We start from the raw sequence: 22,826 nt of genomic DNA, 5'->3' as shown, positions 1-22,826 counted from the left end.
TAATAATAATAATGATCATATTCACCTCAGTAATATTAATCCAGAGATTATCCACATCTAAAGAGTGGTCACAACGGTTAAGTAATTCTATCCAAATCTATTGAGCACTTAGGACAAGGTCCAGTGATCATCGGAATATTGCAACAGGAGTTAGTTTACTACAATAATACAACTGCAAGTAGAGGAACCATTTCTAATATTGATTAGTAGAAAATGAGTACTTAATTGTCTAAATAGAACTTACACCTCATTAGGATGGGGAAGAGGAGAAGGAACTGCCCCCTCCTCTTGCTTCTCTCTCTCTCTCTCTCATACTTCCTAGTAGTCTCAGATTTGCTACCAGCCGCTTTTTGTTTTGGCTTCCAGCATTTGTACCAAAATTTTGATCATATTTAGAATTTTAATCTCTTAGTCATTTGGATGGCCCAGTGGTGAGGTTGTTGCACTATGATTATAAGACCTTGGTTTTCATCCCAGGACCATGTATTGTATTCTTGAGCAAAACATTTCATTTCATGTTGCTCCAGTGTACTCAGCTGTGAAAGAGTTCCAGCAATAGTCGGGGAGTTAACCCTGTGACAGACTGGCATCCCAGCCAGGGAAGGAGGATTTGTAATTGCCAGAGAAACTAGGTTCACCTCTAACCTTGGGTGTTAGGGCTCATGACAGACTCAAGTCTAAGTTTAATCTAAAAGACATAAATCTCCAAAGTTCTAAAATTTCATCTCACTCTTAGAGCTAAGTGGAGGTGCACAACTTAGTGGTGGTTAAGATATTGAGCTCATTATCGTAACATTGTGGTTTCAATCCTGGACTGGGCAATGCATTGTGTTCTTGAGCAAAACACTTCATTTCATGTTGCTCCAGTCCACTCGGCCAGCAAAAATAAACAATCCTGCGACAGACTGGTGTCTTGTCCCGGGAGGAATATGTATATAGGCCAGTGAAACCAGGAGACCAGCTTTTACAGACTAATGTGGACTAACCAAATAGCAAGGTCACACACAGTCACATGCATGCATTTTCAAGCACACACACACACACACACACACATGCAGACATTTGCCAATCCATACAGATCAACACACACACTCATATTGGCAGTGGTTGGTCAGTAATAGAAACCTGTACAATATTAATGGGTGTGAGGTGTGTAAATAAGTGTCTTCTTACTTGCCTAAGCTACTGATGTACAAACTTGTTTCTTGCTTTTCTCCCTCTGTCTGGTAATTTGCCAATATATATATTATATACACATATCATTGAAACTTCCAGAAACATCTTATTTATTTAACTCTAACCCTTAACTGCAACAACAGCAACAACAACAACATGGTGGGTTTTTTTAAAGAACAAAACAAAAAAAAAAGCAAATTGTAAATTGTTGTCGTAGGTAGAGGTTGCCATTACAGGTAAGTAGGTAATGGAGTGTTGTACTTACAAGTAAGTGAATTGATGCACCTAAGCACCCCCCACAACCTTTGTATTTAAAAATAATACATACACACACACACACACATATTTCAGCTAAACTACAGATTTAGCTCATTATCCTGTATTATCAACTTTGCATTATAATCGAAATTGTTGACATTATCAAGAACACCTGTATCAAGGGGGACGGGTGGCGGGTGGCCTGGCCCTAATATATTTTTTAGTATCAACACGTTGTTAAAGAAACTCCCTATAGTATTGACGAGATTGTTAAAGAAGTGACAGCACCCGAAAAAGTAAGCAAATTGCTAAAGATTCTTATCTTAAAGAAATTATCCCTCTTTAAAAAATTGTTAAAGAATGATTCCCACCCCCTACTTTCAAATTGAACAGATTGTTAAATAAAAAAAAACTTTCTAAAACACACAAAGAAAAAAAATATTGAAGTATAAGAACATAGAATGAAGAGTGTCTGAGAGCAAAGATGAGCTCCCAAGTTCCACAAGTCAATGTCAAATTCCTCAATGGAATCATTTCATTTATCATTTATGCCACAGATTCCATTTGGGGGAAGGCATGAACATCATAACACCCTCCTGCCTACAACCTTCAGCCATATCTGCTTTCACTCTAAATATGAGGCCTTGTATCATCTGTGTGCGTAATTGATATTTTATCTTTTAAAATGCCTTTCTAGTTGTGATGCTACTGACGATGATGATGATGTTAGATTTATGTTACATTAAAATGTTGTCAAGTCAGTTAAAACGCAAAATACAGAGCACTCACATCACATGTAGCTGGAACACATTGTCAGCCAGTTAAAGCACAAACACAGCCCTCACACTACATATGGCTGGCACATATATATATATATCAGCCAGTTAAAGCACAAACAGAGCCCTCACTTGACATGTAGCTGGCATATATTGTGAGCCAGTTAAAGTACAGCTGTCATACCACATGTGGCTGGTACATATTGTCAGTCAGTTAAAACACAAATACAGCCACATAACATGTAGCTAGCACACACACATATATATATATTGTCAACCAGTTAAAACAAACATAGTGCTTATCTCTCCCACGAACTCCACATGTAGCTTTGTTTTCTAGTCTCCATACACAACTTTCTAAGTTTCTGCCAATCTGACCTGAACACTTAGCAAATACCAAAACCATTCCAGGTTTGCATTGTGGAGGGAAACTTACGGAAAGATATATCTCTTTTTTACTTTTTCTTTTTTTTTTTGATGTGGTGGTGGTGGCGATGATGATGATTGTGGTTAACACTTAGATGGACATGGACAGTTCAATACTGAATAGCTTACAACGAATTGTGCTAGTATAGAAGAAAATGGGAATAAATTCACTATTATTAGTAGTAGTGTAAATCAATTTTGCTTTACATTCTTCTGGGATGAATAAAATAAAGTACCAGCTACGTACTAAGGTAAAACATAATCAACTATTTCCTTTCCCCTTAAGACAAATTATTGTTGGCAATGGGAGGTCAACCTTGCCTTTCATTTTTCCATCTTTATGGTAATATTGATTTGTTGCTAGATTAATTAGAATCTAGGTGTATGAAATATGAAGGGCGCCAGAATTGGCTGGGTTCTTAGTGTTGAGCCTACAGTACATTGAAGCAACTCATAGTTGTTTGTTAGTGGTATACCGAAAGCATGTATACACACACACACAGACACACATCTATATATATGAATCAAAATAGTTTGCTTCAAATTCGTTGGTCCTCTTGAGTTTCAAACATAATGCTATTTGTCAGCCATTAAACACAAGAGTCCCAACGCATTTGAATCAAACTGTTCCATACATGTAACTCCCAACAAATTGGTTAAGTGCCCTTCTTCCATTTGTCCAATCACTCATATATATATATATATATATATATATATATATATATATATATATATATATATATGTGTGTGTGTGTGGGGGCAGTTAGGGTAAATTCCTACTAGCAAATGAAACACATGTAATGATGATTAAATACCTAAAACTTTCCAATTTCCTGTTTCCTGAATCTACCTGAGAACTACATTAAGGGTACACATATCTGTGGAAGGCTCAGCCACTTGCATGTTAACTTCACAAGCAGGTTGTTCTGTTGATCAGATCACCTGGAATCTTCATCATCGTAACTAACAGAGTGCCAGGTATCACCTGTTATTGGTCACTACTCTCATCCAACAGAGAAAACAACGAACTTCCACCACGACCGCCACCACCAGCCATCTTTATCGATTTCAGTCTCTGAAATTTCTAAACTTCAAATACTAAAATAGTTCCCATATATGTACACACATGCACACACACATTTATAACAAATAAAAATCTTCGTATTTACACTTACGCACATATACACATACTCATGCATTTATGTACACACAAGAATGTGTGTGTGTGTATGTGTGTGTATATATATATATATAAGTCAGTAAATAGTGGGGTTGTGTTAACCGCACGTAGAGAAATAATAGGAAAATGAAGAATAAGGCAGAATGCTAAACTGGAAGCATATTTTAATAAAGATTTGTAACCGGCTTTCATTGTGAAGCAAATTTTCAAGAAGGAGAATGAAAATGTTTTTTACAAAGAAGTACAAAATGAAGAAAATAATATATAAAAAACATATATAAAAAATAAATATACCAGTACATTATATTGTCTTTGAGCTGTTGAAGTTCAATGGTAATCCATGTAGATAATGGTTGGAAAAATAAGGATGCATGAGAATTGAGTTGTGTTAGGTTTTAAAAAAAGGGTTAAAAGTTTCTGTTAAGCAGGAAGTATGGAGTCAAAACAGGAAGTGTGTAAGGGGAGACAAATGATTTTAGTTGGAGTTGAAAAAGAGTTCATAACTCCAACTAAAAACATTTGTCTCTCCTTACACACACTTCCTGTTTTGACACCACACTTCCTGCTTAACATAAACTTTTAGCTCCTTTTTTTAAACCTAACACAACTCTCCATTCTCATGCATCCTTATCTTTCCAACCATTATCTACATGGATTACTATTGAACTTCAAAAGCTCAAAGACAATATAATGTATTGGTATATTTATTTTTTTATATATTATGTTTTTTATACATTTTCTTCTTCATTTTGTACTTCTTTGTAAAAAAAACATTTTCATTCTCCTTCTTGAAAATTTGCTTCGCAATGAAAGCCGGTTAGAAATCTTTATTAAAATATGCTTCCAGTTTAGCATTCTGCCTTATTCTTCATTTTCCTATATATATGTATATATATATATATATATATATATATATATATATATATATATATATATATATATATATATATATATATATATATATAGTCTAAGAACCCTTAAGTTGTAAAAAAATATGCACTCCCACATTTGTCAATAGAGTGGATATATTAAAATATTATAGATCCATTTTAGCCAATATTACCAATTAGTTTTGTTCTGGGTATTGGATAACCAGATATTAGATAACAATGAAGTTAAGTAACACATGCTCTTCAGAGAGATGGTAGGTATGAAAAAAAAAGAAAACCTGCCAGCTCTGAAGAGCACATATCACTACTTCACCACACTTAGCTAATACCTTGTAATCTAAGACACTCTGCAAAACTAATTAGTAAGACTGGCTGAAATGGGCCTATACTAAATACTTTGAATTATATATATATATATATATATATATATATATACACACACACACATATATACACTCACACACATTCACTTATATAAAGTATTTAATCATGCATTAATTTAGTAAAACTGTAGACCTTTCCACCACCACACACAATACATTAATTACACTGTGTGCTGCACACCACAACCAATATAATAATAATATTGGGTATATACATATATATATATATATATATACATAATAATAATAATCATATTGTTATTGTTGAATTGTTGTTGTTATTATAATGCCATAGTTTAGTGATTGCTTCAAGCCAACATATTTCTGTGTTATTTGCTCTCCTCTGCCCCAGTTTACTCTGCCCCGCCCCTAACATTCTTTTAGTCATGGATTGAGTGGTCACTGGGCAGCAGGGGGGAGCTGAAAAAAAAAGAAGGAAACCCTTCCTTCCTTAACAACAAACTAGACTAAAATGTGATATATTCTACTTTGATGGCAGCTTATTTCCCCACACACACACACACATACATATAAAAGCATACATATATATATGCACATATACATATACATGCATATATGTGCATGTATGCATTATATATATATATATATATATAATGCATATATTTATGTATACACATATACATACATACATACATACATACTTAATATATATATATACATGTGTTACTCCTCATACATTAATACCTTTCATGTCATTTCCTTTCCCCACCCCCTCACTACCATTTTTTGGACAGGAATGTGGGTAGGGGTGCAGGAACAATAATTGCTTTGCTCATATCAAATGAATGTGAATGGGGTGGGTGGGGTGGAAGAAGTGACATCTGTAGACTTCCAATTATTTAGACCCATAGCACTAATAAAATAATAATAATAATAATTTCAGCATCTTGTCTTTTCATTTCTAAAACTGTTGTTGTTTTTCTTATACTGTGAACAGAAGCAAGCTACTGCTATCTCTAGCAGACAAGGTGTCCCAGCACTGAGAAAGTGGAGCAAATCAACCCCAGGACTTATTCTTTGTAAGCCTAGTACTTATTCTATGGGTCTCTTTCGCCGAACCGCTAGGTTACGGGGACATAAACACACCAGCATCGGTTGTCAAGCGATGTTGGGGGGACAAACACAGGCACACAAACATATACATATATATATATATATATATATATATATATATATATACATATAGATACATATAGATAGATAGATAGATAGATAGATAGATAGATATACATATACACGATGGACTTCTTTCAGTTTCCGTCTACCAAATCCACTCACAGAACCAATTGATGCCAGCTTGACAATTCATTGAGAAACAGAATCAACTAGATACACAGTAACAAGCAACATTTGGTCAGATTAAAGCTATGTTTTAATAGTCCAATAACAGTACGCAAGATCCGTGGGGGAACAACTAGTTTTCCAATATATGAACTGTAAAAAGCAATATTTTCAGATGTGAGTTTTCAGAGGGGTGGTCAAATATTTACATAGAAAGTCGGTTTTTGAAGATTCTGAAATAAAAACAAGTTGTATGTCTCATATATACATATACATGTATTAAATGGAGTTTTTTTTAGTCCAAACACAGATGTCCTTGCATCTGCAGGAATCACCTCAATTAAAGCTATGATTTTGAGAAACCAAATGAGATGGTGTGGCCATATTGTTTGAATGGTAGATGAATGCACACCCAAACGGCTGTTTTATGGTGAGCTTGCAGAGGGGAAATGCTATAGGTGTAAACCTAAAAAAAGGTTTAGGGACAAAATAAGGACCACTATATACATATATATATATATATATATATATATATATATATATAATGACTATTTGCTAGCATGATGTGGTTGTCCTGGAAGGGATGATTATTACTGTTGTTTAGCCCCAGGAAACAATGTTTCCGTCCTGGCTATACAACACAATACCTGTGTCCCTATGGAGCTAAACAACAGTAACAATCGTCCCGTCTGGGAATGCTACATTATGTTGGCAAATAGTCTTTACTTTAAAGAACTGATTTAGAAATTTAGAAATAATGTTTCTTTATATATATAAATATATATATATATATATATATATATATATATATATGTATATATATATATATATATATATATATATATATATATATATATATAGAATTACTCTTTAGTATTTCAAGAAATTTTAATGTAATTTTGGTAAATATATCTATTAAAATGAGGTATATAATAAGCATATACAATGTATTAGGTCAAAAAATTAGCATACATAATGTATTAGCATAAGAAATTAACACAAATAATGTATTAGTATAAGAAACTAGCATACATGAAATTATACATTGTGTATGTGTGTGTGTACACACATACAAGTACACATATATACACAAGGTACAATGACTGTGGGATACAGATACTAAATTACTTACCTCAAAGCTGCAAGTTCAAATCTTTATTCACGGTTCACCTGTTGCACACCATTCCTGAGAATGCTTGTTCCTGTTTATCTTACTAAACAAAACCAACATTCCATCTCTTCAGACTTTCCAATTGAAATGGTTAACAGTAAGAAAAGTAGAGGTGGTGGTGGTGGTGGTGAGATGGATCAATGAATAATCCACCCCACTCATGTAGGTATGATCCAAACAAACAAACAAAAAAGAGGGAAAGTTAGCTTACCATCCTTGTATTGTAAAATGAGATAATGAATCCAAAGAGAAGGCATGGTTTCACTTCACTGGAGACATCAAGTTCTTTGTAAGAGTGTATCCACGCTGGAGTACAGCAGCAAAAGTTGTTAAGGTAGAATGGTTACAGGGGGAACTGGTTGGTGAGAATCAGTGAGCTGAGAATACTGTTGGTGGTCAGATGTGAATGAGTGGTGAGTGTGTGTTGAGTAAGTGTGCGTGTGAGTGAGTGAGAATGGTGAACGTAAGAATGTGTTGTGCATGTGTGTGTGTGAGTGAGTGAGTATGGCAAGTGTAAGAATATATATACAGTTAGTTAGTTAGATAGATAGATAATAATAATAATATATAAGGATAAAATCTGTATAAGAATTTATCAAGTAGCCAGTGTGGAAAACCAGTTCAGGAAAAAATTAATACAAAATATATTATTTTTCCCTTTATATATAAATACATTCATTATATTAAGGACTGAGATTGTAGAGATGCTGAAAGGAGATGGTTTGATGTATGCTGCATACAAGAGGTAAGATGGAGAGGAGCTTCAGCTAGGGTCCTCACAGGCAAGGCTCATAGGTATAAAATCTTCTGTTATGGGACTCTGAAGTCAAACTTCAGTTGGAGCTAGTTTGACAGTTGGAGCTAGTTTGTTTATGCCCCATGACTGGTAGTTTGGCAAAAGAAATTTTAATTCTGAGATCAATTGTTTGACTAAATAAACCCTTGAAAGAGCTGCCCCAACATGGCTGCAGTTCAATGGCTGAAACAAGCAGAAGGTAAAAAGTGTAAACCAGTTCTGCATTATAATACACAAGGAAGGATACCAGCCAAAATCTGAAGTACCAACGATGTTTTCTCTGTGACAATACATAAATCATATTTCAAACTGATGCCACCTTCATATTTGTCAGCTAGAGGTGCAGGAATGTGGAGTTTGACTGTCAACTTCTCTTGGAGACCAGCAGCAATCTGCATTGATAAACAATAAAAAAAAATTAGACACCCAATAGATACTTACTTTAAACTAATTACAATGCAACATCAAGGAATATGAGACATTTTGGCTCGGCCATTGTGGCACTGCTTATTTGGCAATTTCAACACTGGTTTATTTGACATCAAACCTTCTAAAGCTTTTCTTGTTTCTTGCTCTTGCTCTTTATCTTTATCTTTATCTTTATCTCTCTCTCTCTCTCTCTCTCTCCTAAACCCTAAACAAGCACAAAGCTAAAAGTTGGAGAAGAACAATGGTACAGTCAATGATTTCTAATATGTCACTCACTGTAAAAAGTCAAGTTCCTTCCCAAGTCACATAGACTTCAAGAGCCACTTTCCTGGTTTCCATGGCATATATATTCTCCACCTAGATAGGGCACTGGCTCCTTGCAGGATTACTCATTTTTTCCACCTGAGTGGACTGGAACAATGTGAAAATGAAGTGTCTTGCTCAAGAACACCAATGCATCACCCAGGCCAGGAATTGAAATCACAATCTTACAATCATGAGTCCTACACCCTGACTGCTAATCCACGCACCTCCACAAAAATACGCAAACCCAGGTAAAATAAAAGATAAAAACAAACAAAAAAAAAACAAAAAAGCAATCAATCACTTACAGGTCCAAGTCGGTAGAGAATCTTCAGGCCAGAAGAAGGAGGTGGTTGTTTTATTTTAAAGCGGCAGGAATCGACCCCAGTATTTCTAAGAAAGAAGGATTTTTCATAGGTCTGACCCACTCTGACTTTACCAAACTGAATCTCGTTCACAGACAGTTCAAGGGACTTGGTGAGTTTCATCCTGTCCTTTTCTTGGAGAGAGGAACCAGCGAGTCTACCATTGATCAGTCTGTCGGTGCAAGACTGGAAATGAAGACAGAATTAAGAGACCGAAAGTTACAGGCAAGAAGATGCACGGACGCACACGGAATGCAGTGCAAATGCACTCAATACAAGTGTTGGTTTATTTATGTCCCTATAGCTTAGTGGTTCTGGAAAAGAGACCAATAAAATCGGTATCAGACTTTAAAAATATTTAAGTAGTGGGAGTCAGTTTGTTTGATTAAAAATTTCAAGACGGTGCCCCAGCATGGCCACAGTCCAATGAGTGAAAACAAGGAAAAGGTAAAAGAGGAAACCCTCGCTGCCAACATAAAAGGGGACACAAATACAATGATGTTGATGATGATGGTGATGATGACTACAACTAAAGTGATGACAATGACGACAACAGTGGTGATGTTGATGACAACGATGGTGATGATGATGATGACAATGGTGATGATGACAATGGTGGTGATGGTGGTGGTGGTGGTGGTAATATGCATCAAACAAACAAAATATTTCAACTAACAATAAATTAAAACAAAAAACAAAAACAAACCTTACCATTTCATTTATCATATCTGGGGAGTGGGTTGTTGGTGTAGAAATAAACAGTTTCGGTAGGATTGTATTACCAGGAATTTCTAGTGCTAATGCTTAAAAAAAAAAAGAGAAAGACATATGTACATACATGCCAACAGATATAAACACACATTAGTAGTATAAACAGAATATACATATATATACACACATATATATATATATATATATATATATATATATACACATATACATATATATGTATATACACATATACACACACACACCATGTACCTCTTCTATAGAAAGACACCTATTTCTGCCTCTCTATTTCTCAGTCACACTCTAACCATTCGTCATCTGATACTGAATCACCTCCTCCGATGTCCCCTCCATTATCACAAGACACCTGTTTCTGCCACTTTGTCCCTTTATCACACTCTAACCTTTCACCCTCTGACATGAGTTCCCCTCCTCAAATTCCCCTGCCCCTCTCACAGTTCCATGTCTTGTGAGTTACTTGATGACCCTGCCAGTGCTGATGCCACGAAAAAGGCCTCCAGCCCACACTGTTAAGTGGTTGGCATTTGGAAGGGCATCCAGCTGTAAAAATCATGCCAAAACTGACCTCGCCTGTGCTACTGCCACATACAAAGCACTGAGTCCACTCTGCAGAGTGCTTGGTGCTAGGAAGGGCATCCAGCCATAAAAACCTTGCCAAAACAGACACAGTGGCATAGGATAGTTTTTCTACTTGGCCAGCTCCAGTCAACCGTCCTACCCATGCATGAATGGGAAGACGGACGTTAAATAATGATGATGATGATGATGATATACGCTGTAATACGTTACAATAAATAACTGTATATGTGCTTGTATAGATACGTGCTTACATATTATATACGTGCATGTCTTTTGTGTTTATGTATGCATGTGATACTTACATATATATATATATATATACATATTTATTACCTAGAGGTTCTGAATGCCTTTGAAATAGATTTGGTCTAGTGATCTCTGCTAGTTGTTTCAACTGAGGAGCTTCATCTCCAGTTAGGCTGCCTGAATAATTAACAAGAGGTTATTGATGGAAAATAGTGTTGGAGGGCAAAGGGACAAGTTAATGTTAGCAGTGTTAATGGTCAATAACAGAAGCCAATGTTAACAGACACTGGTCAGAAGATAGCACTGGAAGTCAATGTTGGGCAAATGTCAGGTGTTTTAGGGAAACCACAATATATCTTTTAGCATTTACCTGTTTCAGTCATTCGATTGTGACCATGTTGGGTAGGGACTATTTAATTATATCAACCCCAAAAGGATGAAAGGCAAAGTCAACTTCAGCGGAATTTGAACTCGGAACATAGCAACAGGCGAAATACCGCTAAGAATTTCGTCCAGCACGCTAATGATTCTGCCAGCTGACCGTCTTCTTCATCAATCTAATAACACTAACTGTTAACCGACCTTGGAACTGATGCTTCAAACTGACATTTCTTCAAATTTTTAAAATATCCTTTTTTTTTTCTTGCAAAAAAAAAAAAAAAGAGCAAAATAACACAAAATTTACTTTAAGTAAAAAAAAATCGTTTTATTCTTGTTTAATTATATAAATGATAAATGTGTGATTAAGACACAATCCCTTAATCAGTTAATTGATTGTCTATGACACAAAATCTGTTCAATTATCTAATCGTTTACTACTCACCACCACCACCACCACCACCACCACAAAACTTGTACAGTACCACAGCTACAAAAGAACCCCTGCACTACAACAATATCATAACAAGATACATAGAATAATTACGCACTGGGCCTGTCTGTAAACGGAACATTTGAAATATGTGGGGTCGGATTTGTGGGTCGAACAGATGTGGGTGAAGCATTGCCCGAAGCATGCGCTGGAGACGGGTTGATGGGTCGCAGTCCCTGGGGAGTTTCAGCTTCTGCAATGTCACCTGAAATAAACAAGGAAGGCTCTATTACAAATTACTGCTGGAACAGAACTTTGTCTCCACCACAGAAGCATAGCCAATGATTTTCTCCATTATAATATTATATATTGGCTCCCATGCTGGTGGCACGTAAAAAGCACCATTTGATCAGGGTCAATGCCAGTGCCCCCTGACTGCCCCCACCTCCCCTCATGTCAGTGGTGGGAAAAATGAACCCACTACAATCTCAAAGTGGTTGGCATTAGGAAGGGCATCCAGCTGTAGAAACGTTGCCAAATCAGATTGGATCCTGGTGCAGCCTCCTGGTTTGCCAGTCCTCAGTCAAACCGTCCAACCCATGCCAGCATGGAAAGCAGACGTTAAACAATAATGAACGCTGATGTGCCACCTATGAGGAATGAAAAGTAGAGTTTAACTGATGAATAAAATCTAGGAACATTACTTGTTACAGTTAGTGAAGAATCTTCTTCTTCTGGTTCTTCTGCAATTCCATTAAAGATGCAATGGTTCTTCAGTTCTTCATCAAGTTTTTCTTCCTAAAGCAGAAAAATATAACAGGAACATTCACAGTTATGTTTCATGTGTCAAAGTGAGTGACGGCAATAATTTTGTATTATGTTAGGTGAACACTAATAATAATGGCTTCAAATTTTGCCACAAGGGCAGCAATTTTGGGGTAGGGAATGAGTTGGTTACATTGACCCCAGTGTTTCACTGGCACTTAATTCATTGACCCCAAAAGGGTGAAAGGCAAAGTCAACCTTGGCAGAATTTGCACTTAGAATGGAGTGATGGGCAAAATACTGCTAAGCGTTTTGTTCAGTATGCTAACAACTTTGCCAGCTCACCGCCTTGCTACTAATAATAATAATATCCTATGGGATTTTATGATTCAGTACGACCATGAGATAGAGAATAGGAAACCAGACAAAGTGTTAATGGAGAAAGAAAGCAAACGATGCTGGATCATAGATATAGCATTCCCAGCTGACAACAAGGTATGCCATAAGGAAGAAAGAAAAGTCGATAGATACGACAGGTTAGCTTGGGAGGTTAAGCAGTTGTAGTCGATGAAGAAAGTGGTAGGAGTACCAATAATTGTGGGAGCCCTCAGAACAGTGAGTAAAAATCTTGAGATGTACATGGAACAAATAGGGGCTGCAATAAGGGTGCCTCTGCTTTCTCCCCAAAAAATGTTAGCAAAGCCCAAGTTCTCACCTCTTGGTTAGCAAGAAAAGTTTTTCCAAAAACACTTTCAAAGTAATTCGGGATAGTTTTGTTACGCAATGCCTTCCTGATGCTTTCATCATAGCAATAATTCTGGGACTTTTCCTTCTCCACTGGGGGTTCATTGAACACTGATTCAACCTCGACAATTGTCTGGCCCTGGTTCATCGCATTCTCGTACATCTTCTTCACATTGTCTTCAGTGGAGTGTGAAGGTTGGCATGGAAGATAGAAAAGGAGCAGGAAATGAAAGGTTAATGGTGGGATCTCATCTCATCTAGGTTGTCCCATAGGATGCCCCTAGTGGTGAGATGATGTTGGCAATAAGGGGGAATGGCTCAAGATGAGAGAGAGAGAGAGAGACTGATAAATAGATACATACACATACCGAGTTTTATGTACACACACACATACATGTACACAGACACATGCATTGGCTCATATACAGACACACATATGCACATACACACATATACACAGACATATACATTCACATGCACACTTTCACACAGATACATGCACACACACACACACACATGCACACTTACACACACATATATACACACAAAAAAACATATCCATAGACAGATACACACACATATACACTCAGTCATCATGTTGTAAGAGCTGGGTCAGGCAGCTCCTACCTGGTCGAAAGCCATGCTGGGTATCACCCAGCATGGCCCCAGTCTAATGACTGAAACCAGTAAAAAGTATCTAAGGTATTTAATGTTGACACATTCCAGCAGATTCAAATGCAAGTATGCTAATCACTGTTGTGTATGTCACAGGAGAACAACTTCACCCTTTTACTAATGACAGGGTGTTCATAACACATTTGGCTTATTGCCACAAGGGATTCTGAGACACTGATATTTTGACATGTGTCTTATCTCAACAACCAAAAGTACCAGGATCTTTAAGCTTTTAGCATTTAAACTGGCCATAACCAGTCCAAATATTCTACTTGTTTTATGCTCAAACTGGACAAATGTGACCTCTCACATCTACTCTACAATATCATACTAAAAATACACAATCACATCATCAAAAGTTTCAAAGCTACGAGATGACATGTGATTAATTCAAAACAATCTGAATAAATAACCATTGCATTTGGCTGAATAATATGAATGCTAAAGGGTTAAACCTAAACAAATCACTGACTTTGTTTATAATTTCAGTGAAAAAAACTGTTTGCTGATCAGTGCTGATATCTACCAACTGCCAAAATATTGCTATGAGATCTGAAATGACTTGTGTATTTATTCTTAAAAACTGAACTCATAAATAAGTACTTACCATTGTTCATTATATGCTGAGAGTGCAATTCTGGTAGTTGTTGCACATACGCTTCAATAGATTTGGCCTTGGCCTCTTCCTCTGCTTTCCTCGTGTCAAAAACTGTTAAATTCTCCAACTGGAAATGACGCTGGAATTTGTAGTAAATGTAGTTGTAAAGTCCTCGGTGGACTCTGGACAGAGAGAAGAATCAGACATTTAACATATGGTGTTTAATAGTGAAGATGTAGGGGTTGTACCAATGTAGAGATATGTAGTTATGTATTCATTGTTACATATACGATCTATGTGAAGACACGTGGCTTAGTGGTTGGGGCATTTGGATCATGATAGTAATGCCATGAGTTCAATTCCCAGTGGCATGTTGTATTCTTGAGCAAGACACTTTACTCCACATTGCTCCAGTCCACTCAGCTGGTAAAAATGAGTAGTACATGTAGTTCAAAGGTCCAGCGTTGTCACATTCTGTGTTTGTCACGCTGAATATCCCTGAGAAGTATGTTAAGGGTACGTGTGTTTGTGGAGTGCTCAGCCACTTGCATATTAATTACATGAGCAGGCCATTCCATTGATTGGATCAACTGGAATGCTCCTTGTCAAAACCAACAAAGTGCCAGTTTATGATCTGACAGTGTTGTGTAGAAAATGGTATGAAATGGTTACAATGTTGTAATTATAGCTGGACAAGGTAAGAAATGAAGAACCACAGCAGAAAGGTGGGCAGCAGGTGCCAGTGGAACAACAGGTCTTGAAGCACAAATAGGGGAAAGGATAGGCTGCTCCTTAAGGAAACTAACATCCTGCATTACACGTCATGTCTTGACACATCTGGAACTCACAAGGGAGATGCAAGAGTGAACACCCTAAAAACAGCCAGAGATTGGATACTGAAGTAAAAGTAAAGACTGCCTTCGACCATGAATGACCATGGGATTGCACCTAGAAAGTTCCCATCCAAGGTACAAGCTAAGAAGCGCAATCTACCCTTACAAAAATCTAATAAATTACAAACCCACACAAACACTCACTTTATCTCAGTGACTCTGTACCATGCCCCTATTTCTGTCAGGTGCACAGTTATACTGCTATAACACACACACACACATTATGCCTGAACTTACAACTATTGTAAGTTCCCTCTGTAACTTATACTACTACTACTACTACTCTCTTTGATTTCTATAATATACATTCAAACAGCAAAACCTTGAACCATTTCACATATTCTTCACATTGAATATTTTCAAACTTTCTCACCTGCGCTGAAGATCTTTGTCAAGGTCCTCATACTGTGTAAACTGGCGAGTTTCCAGAAGATTAGGGCACTTTTTGATTTGATGATCAGTTGATTTTACATTACATAAAGTCTCACTGTTTTCCAGGAAGCCTGGTGGAATGATGGTATTGCATTCGTACTCTACAACCCAATTGTCAGAGGCGTTTTTCTGGATCGGCTTCAAATAAGTTATTCCTGACATTCCAGAATTGTCTTGGAAGATGTCTTTTAAGACAGTAGCTGTCGGTTGTTGCTCAGTGTCTTCGACAAAGTCATCGACTACATTCTTGTTTAACAATTCATCTACGCAGCCGTCACGATGCAGAATAAAATACCTTGGACTATGCTGGATGCCCTCACGAAATTTATTGTCATCATTGTTTTCTCTTGCCTCTTTCACGATTTCTTTCTCGCCCTTGTAATTGACATAAAAGGTGTTGCCTTTGACGTCTGTTGTCTCACAGATGATGTTGGAATTGTGCTTGAAGTAGTAGGTACTTTCAATTGGTGGGTTGCATTTGCTCTGTTGATTTTCACCAATAACATTCGTATAAATAAAAGACCCATCTAAACCCAATTTCAACATCTCAGATGTTAAAGAACTTCCAAATAGCATACGCAAAAACCCATTTGAGAACACGTTGATGATGGTACCGTTGCCAATCATAGTATGGTTCTCCTGAGTTTTAATATTGAATTTGATTGTGGCATAACTGGGACATTCTACCATGGCAAACATGGCCATAGTGATGTTCTCATCTGGAATGTACAAGAGGAATAGTTTTGTATTAAATTTGGAATCAAGAGTACAATAACAAAGAATATTGATGCCATATTCAAAAGATAACAACATCTCTCTCTCTCTCCCTATCTATCTATCTATCTCTTTCATATAGACATGCAAGTGTATTATATTCATAAAGCACTTTGACAACATCATGAAAGACACAACATTATCACAAACCCACATTTACAAAAGCATAGACAACATTGTCAGACACACAGACATTATCAAACACACACACACAGACAACATTATCAAACACACACACAGACAACATTATCAAACACACACACAGACAACATTATCAAGCAGTCATCAAACAGAGATAGCATTATCATATATGCAGGCAACATTATCAACCACATATGAAGTTTGTCAGAAAAGAAATCAAACTTTCTAAACAGAACACCAACCAATCAGCACAGCATGCTCGTAAATGCAATGCCATCATTCAATCCCAATAAAAGGGACATTGTGTCAACATCAATCTACGAATGCTAGGCTGAACGTATGTTCAGTGCACCTGGTAGATCATCAAAATCTGAACAATGTGGGATTTGGAAGAACAACTTATTAGTGTGAAATTACAAAATACCTTAAAGGAGACTCTTCTAATATTGCAACAGGCCAACAGCGTCACCTGCCAGCAGACAATATATTTATATGCATTCACAGGAGAATGCATACAAATATACAAACACATACACAAATATACATACACGCAGACATATATATATAAGTAAACTTACAGTTTGAATAACTAGCTTTACAGTTTTCAGACATATAAACTTTCTCAAAATAAGAAGTGATTCTGGTGCCGTCCTGATGTTCCACAGTGGTCTTCCCACTTGGTTCGCTGATCAATATCACATTGTCATCTCTGGTCATCATTGTCTGTAAAAGACGATTCCAAAATAACTCATTGAATGACCATTCACCAAAATTTGTACCATTATTAATTTTGGTTTTCATTCTTTTGGAATCCAATAAAATAAGTAGCAGTTGACCACTATGACCAATATAACTGACCTGCCCCCTCCCTTGACATTGCTGGCCTTGTGCCAAAATTTGAAACAATTATTATTATTATTATTATTATTAATATATATAGGACTGAGGTAACGCCTCCAGAAGATATAAAAGCAAAGATAGAAGAGTGCCATTGTTATCAAGTGAACTTCATAACAATGACATATTATAATGTAAAAGAAAAGCAAGGAAGAAAGGAGACATTAATATGCGAAAGGGTAGCAGGCTGGCAGAATCATTAGCAGGTAGGTAGGTCTGTCGTTGAGCTCTGAGATCAAATTCTGCCAAGGTCAACCCTGCCTTTCATCCTTTTGGGGTTAATAAAATAAATCCCAGTTGAGTACCGGGGTAGATGTAATCAACTTATCCCCTCCCCCAAAATTGCAAGCCTTGTGCTAAGATAGTGTGTGTGTGTGTGTGTGTGTGTGTGTGTTAGAGAGAGAGAAAAATAATAGAAATAAAGAAAAAACTGACCTGTCCAGATTTTACATCTGATTTCATACTGAACAAGACTTTCGGCAGATATTCCTTCTTGCCGCCCGGATACAAAATAACTTTCTGACCATTTGATTGAATAACTGTCCACTTCATAGTTTTCAAGTCCAGTTTTTCTATCTCACAGGTCAGTGAAACTATATTAAGGTCAGCAATGTCTGAATGTTGATTGATAAAAATAAAAAGAATAGAATAACAATCAGAAAAAAACAAAACATTTATTATATTGTAAAAATTTTTTTTTTAAATTCGTGTATGAATTTTAGACATTTTTAGTCAACTCCACTTGTAAAAGGTAATATGTGTGGTAAGAAGTTTATTTCCTAACTACATGGTTCAGGGTTCAGTCCCACTGCATGGCACCTTGGGAAAATGTCTTCTATTTTATTGTCAGAAAATGGCCTAAAACAAAGATAAAACCCAGTCTAGTATACTCAAATCTGATTAATCTGCATTTCTGGGGGATCCCATAGTCGGCGTAAGAAACTTTTTTCAGTCAACAGCAATTCAAGGAGCTTGATTAATGTTTGTTGCAAATTTGGAGGAAAGCAACTGGATACTCTTCAAGTTACGGGCCTTAACACTGCGAAAATGCTTAAAAAATGTAGTTTATCAGCCCACGGGCCCACATATTACCTTGCTCGGAAAGAGATAAGACATGGTGACAGAAAGGGTATCTGGCTGTAGAAAATCTGACTCAATAGATTCCATCTGATCCATGCAAGCATGGAAAAATGGTTGTTTAACGATGATAATGATGTTGGATCTACATTTTAAATTTGATTTGGTACTTACATATCTACAGTATCTTACCCACTGAGAACACTATGTTATAGTACCTAGCCATTTCTTGCATCCTACATATTGATGTGCCTAGATTCTATTGAATTATATTATTTATACACACATACACACACAATGTAGAGTTCGTGTTTACCAAACCTACACACCAGGATTTGGTTGGCATGGAGCTATAGTAGAAGACACATGCCCCATGTGCCACATAGTGGAGCTGAACCCCAAAACCATATGATTGGGAAACAAACTCCTTACCACACAGCTACGTCTGTGCTATTTTAATAAACATGAAACCGTAGAGGAAGAGACAAATGGACAGAGAGATAAATACCACTTTTCTCTGTAGTATGCATAATTTGTTTATCAGAGGCAAATTCCCCATGAGCCACCGTGCCATCAGCGTGGAGTACCTGTAATAGACAAACACAATGACTTAGTTATCATCATTATCATGTGCAATGTAAATAGGAGTCATTCCTAGTTAGGAATATGGTAACAAATGGTTTAAAAGAAAAAAGTGAAGAAATAAGAACTTACATGGTATTTTCCATTTTTCATTTTCTTAATAACAGTTCCATTAGGTAACACTGTTCTCCGTTCTTCAAGGTAACTATGCTCATTTCGTACCAGTTCACAAGTTTGAAGTCCTTTGCTATTAAAGGGGAAACTCTGCCTCACAATCAGGTAATCATCGTTATTCACTGCAATAAGAAATAAAGAAATACCTGGGTAACTTCAATCTTTTACTTGTTACAGGTCCTGTGACCATGCTGGAGCATTGCCTTGAAGGATTTGGTCAAACAAACCAACCCCAGTACTAATTTTTTTTTAAAAAGTTTGTTGCCTTTTTTATCGGTCTCTTTGACAAACCACTAAGTTATAGGAATGTAAACAAACCAACACCGGTTGTCAAACAATGGTGAGTGACAAACAACATAAACACAAAGGTACACAATGGGCTTTCTCACAGTTTCTGTCAACCAAATTCTCTCACAAGGAATTAGGAAGAGCAATGCCAAAACAGACAACTGGACTCTGGATAGCTCCATAGCCGGCCAGCTCCTGTCCAAGCCATCCAACCCATGCCAGCATGGAAATTGGACATATGATGATGATACACACAAAACTAATGCATAAAATGTATTCTACAGTGAATGCACAGCACACATAGGTAATTAGCTGTGAACTTACAATTCAAAATGAACTAGTGTTGAGGGTTCTTGCACTTACCTTTGGAATGTAATACGTCATAGTCAATTTTTAAACCATCTGGACAGGTTAAATATAATGTAGGAAATGATCCAAATTGAGCATCTGTTTCTGAACCGCATTTTTTGGAAAAACCTATGACCATCTGTAATATGTCCAAATTGAGTTCCTTATATTAGATATTTGTTAGTACGAATTTGCAACAGAAACAAGAAATTAACAAGACACCTACAAACAAGACTTCAATATAATGTTGCTAAACAAAGTGGTAAGCTGGCAGAATTGTTAGATTGCCAGGCAAAACGTTTACTGGCATTTTGTCAGTCTCTATGTCTTGTAAAGTCACTTGGTAACCCCCACCTGTGCAGGTGCCACTTAAAAAGCACCCAGTCCACACTCTATGGAGTGGTTGGTGTTAGGAAGGGCATCCAGTCATAAAAAGCCCTGCCAAAACAGACATAGAAGCATGGTGTAGTCTTCTGCCTGGCCAGTATCTGTTAAACCATCCAACCCATGCCAGCATGGAAAGAGGACGTTAAATGATGATGATGATGAACATAGTAGCTTGGCAAAAGTGACGGACAAAAATTAAAAAATATGTCCTGTGGAGGGGTTGATATGTTCAACTGAAACCCTTCAAAGATGGTGCTCCAACATGGACTGAAACAAATAAAAGAGAAAATTAAACCAGAGGAGTTTAGAAACTTTATGTTTACATCGCTGGATTGAAAGCGGTCCATGCTGAACCTGGATCTCTTTCGGCTTCTCTCTTTAAAAAACGATTCACTGGACATGAACAGCTGGTCTTTGATGTCCTTCATGGATGAAGTCTGATCAATATTACCTGCAAAACCAAACAAACCCATCGCATTGTATAAGCATGGGTGACTATGTTTATAAATACATGGATTTAGTGACTTTGATATACATTTGATAAAGACATGAATATATTATATATTTGTACATACATAGATATATTTCTACATATACACACTTACATAATTATGCACTCATATGTCTACAGTTATGTGTATATACACATACACATGCAGATTTAAACATACATATGTATGTATATTTATATATCCTATACTTTTTCATTGTGCAGGCGCATGGCTCAGTGGTTAGAGTGTCAGGCTCACAATCATGAGGTAGTGAGTTCGATTCCTGGACCAGGCTGTATGTTGTGTTCTTGAGCAAGACACTTTACTTCATGTTGCTCCAGTTCACTCAGCTGTAGAAATGAGTTGTGATGTCACTGGTGCCAAGCTGTATCGGCCCCTTTGCCCTTCCCTCGGATAACATCAGTGGTGTGGAGAGGAGAGGCTGGTTATGCATGGGTGACTATTGGTCTTCCATAAACAAACCTTACCCGGACTTGTGCCTCGGAGGAGAACGTTTGAGGTGCAATCCCATGGTCATTCGTGACTGGAGGGGTTCCTTATCCTTAAACTTTTCCATTGCAGGTAAATAATGAATTGCAAGCTGAAGCAAAACATCATTATTGAGTTCTTGACAAAGGAGAGATGCAAGCAGTCCAGCATCAGCAAATGGCAGCAGGCCGTTTACAGAGGTGACACGACTGACAAGAGCAATGTACACAGACAGACAAAGAAGTTCAAAGAAACATCAAAGATAAATCAAAGATTAAGGCGGCGAGCTGGCAGAGACGTTAGCACGCCAGGTGAAATGCTTGGCGGTATTTCATCTGCCGCTCCGTTCTGAGTTCAAATTCCGCCGAGGTCGACTTTGCCTTTCATCCTTTCGGGGTTGATTAAACAAGTACCAGTGAAACACTGGGGTCGATATAATTGACTTAATCCGTTTGTCTGTCCTTGTTTGTCCCCTCTGTGTGTAGCCCCTTGTGGGCAGTAAAGAAATAAGAAACATCAAAGATAAACCACATAAGACATTGATGCAACGACACCCACCGACACAAACCATCAATGAATGAACGAAATAATAAATGAGGAAAGATGAGTCAAAATCTATGAACTTGCTACACTGTTGGACCACGGATACAACCCATTACAGAAGATGTTGAATAACTTTGGGTATACAAAACTACATGCATACACACACACACACACACATGTATGTACACATACTGTGCCACACAAAGCTCACACACACATGCACCATACATACCTGAGAAGTTTCTGAAGTAACCAGTTGGCCCAAACTGACTGTATGCCAGGACCACTCCATCTGCTAGGGTAGCTGTAAATGAGCCGAACTCACTAAATATCGGCATCTTCGTCTCAGTCTCTTGTGTATCAACGGCACCAGTGCTCGGACTAGTAATAATAATTGGCTTATTTGTTTGTGGTTGCAGTGAAGAGGCTGAAATGAGACAACAAAGTGATACGTTAAGATTTGTTTGTGTATGACAGTGTATGTGTGTGTGTGTGAATCTATGTGTATGTTTGTGTGTGTATATATACATATGAGAAATGTTAAGTCACATTTTGTATTAAAAAATAAACAACCAATGTGGTTCAATTTGTTTATTGATCAAAAGTTTTCTCCATTTTCTGATTATTTAAATTATATATATAGGCGTAGGAGTGGCTGTGTCGTAAGTAGCTTGCTTACCAACTACA

The 22,826-nt window shown here is 37.0% G+C and overlaps 1 protein-coding gene across 1 annotated transcript in view; it reads right to left on the bottom strand.

The window, feature by feature from the left end:
- Positions 1–6,459: 6,459 nt before the first annotated feature.
- The window catches only part of LOC106867864 (sperm-associated antigen 17), a 38,620-nt gene continuing 22,253 nt past the window's right edge, over positions 6,460–22,826 (bottom strand). Inside the window, exons 20-37 of the mRNA XM_052975729.2 lie at positions 22,372–22,566; positions 20,940–21,067; positions 20,245–20,368; positions 19,552–19,715; positions 19,346–19,424; positions 18,196–18,374; positions 17,442–17,586; positions 15,890–16,667; positions 14,633–14,805; positions 13,322–13,527; positions 12,546–12,639; positions 11,960–12,106; positions 11,118–11,207; positions 10,167–10,258; positions 9,399–9,641; positions 8,606–8,750; positions 7,774–7,868; positions 6,460–6,624 (exon numbers count right to left, since the gene is read on the bottom strand). Of these exons, the coding sequence (XP_052831689.1) occupies positions 6,589–6,624; positions 7,774–7,868; positions 8,606–8,750; positions 9,399–9,641; positions 10,167–10,258; positions 11,118–11,207; positions 11,960–12,106; positions 12,546–12,639; positions 13,322–13,527; positions 14,633–14,805; positions 15,890–16,667; positions 17,442–17,586; positions 18,196–18,374; positions 19,346–19,424; positions 19,552–19,715; positions 20,245–20,368; positions 20,940–21,067; positions 22,372–22,566 (3,113 nt within the window). The 3' untranslated portion in view covers positions 6,460–6,588. The remainder of the gene's footprint in view (positions 6,625–7,773; positions 7,869–8,605; positions 8,751–9,398; positions 9,642–10,166; positions 10,259–11,117; positions 11,208–11,959; positions 12,107–12,545; positions 12,640–13,321; positions 13,528–14,632; positions 14,806–15,889; positions 16,668–17,441; positions 17,587–18,195; positions 18,375–19,345; positions 19,425–19,551; positions 19,716–20,244; positions 20,369–20,939; positions 21,068–22,371; positions 22,567–22,826) is intronic.

Source organism: Octopus bimaculoides, chromosome 22 (assembly GCF_046866305.1).
Source record: "Octopus bimaculoides isolate indiv1 chromosome 22, ASM4686630v1, whole genome shotgun sequence".
NCBI classification, from domain to species: domain Eukaryota; kingdom Metazoa; phylum Mollusca; class Cephalopoda; order Octopoda; family Octopodidae; genus Octopus; species Octopus bimaculoides.
The sequence above is the reverse complement of the archived record's forward strand: the minus strand, read 5'-3'. Positions and strand labels throughout refer to the sequence as shown.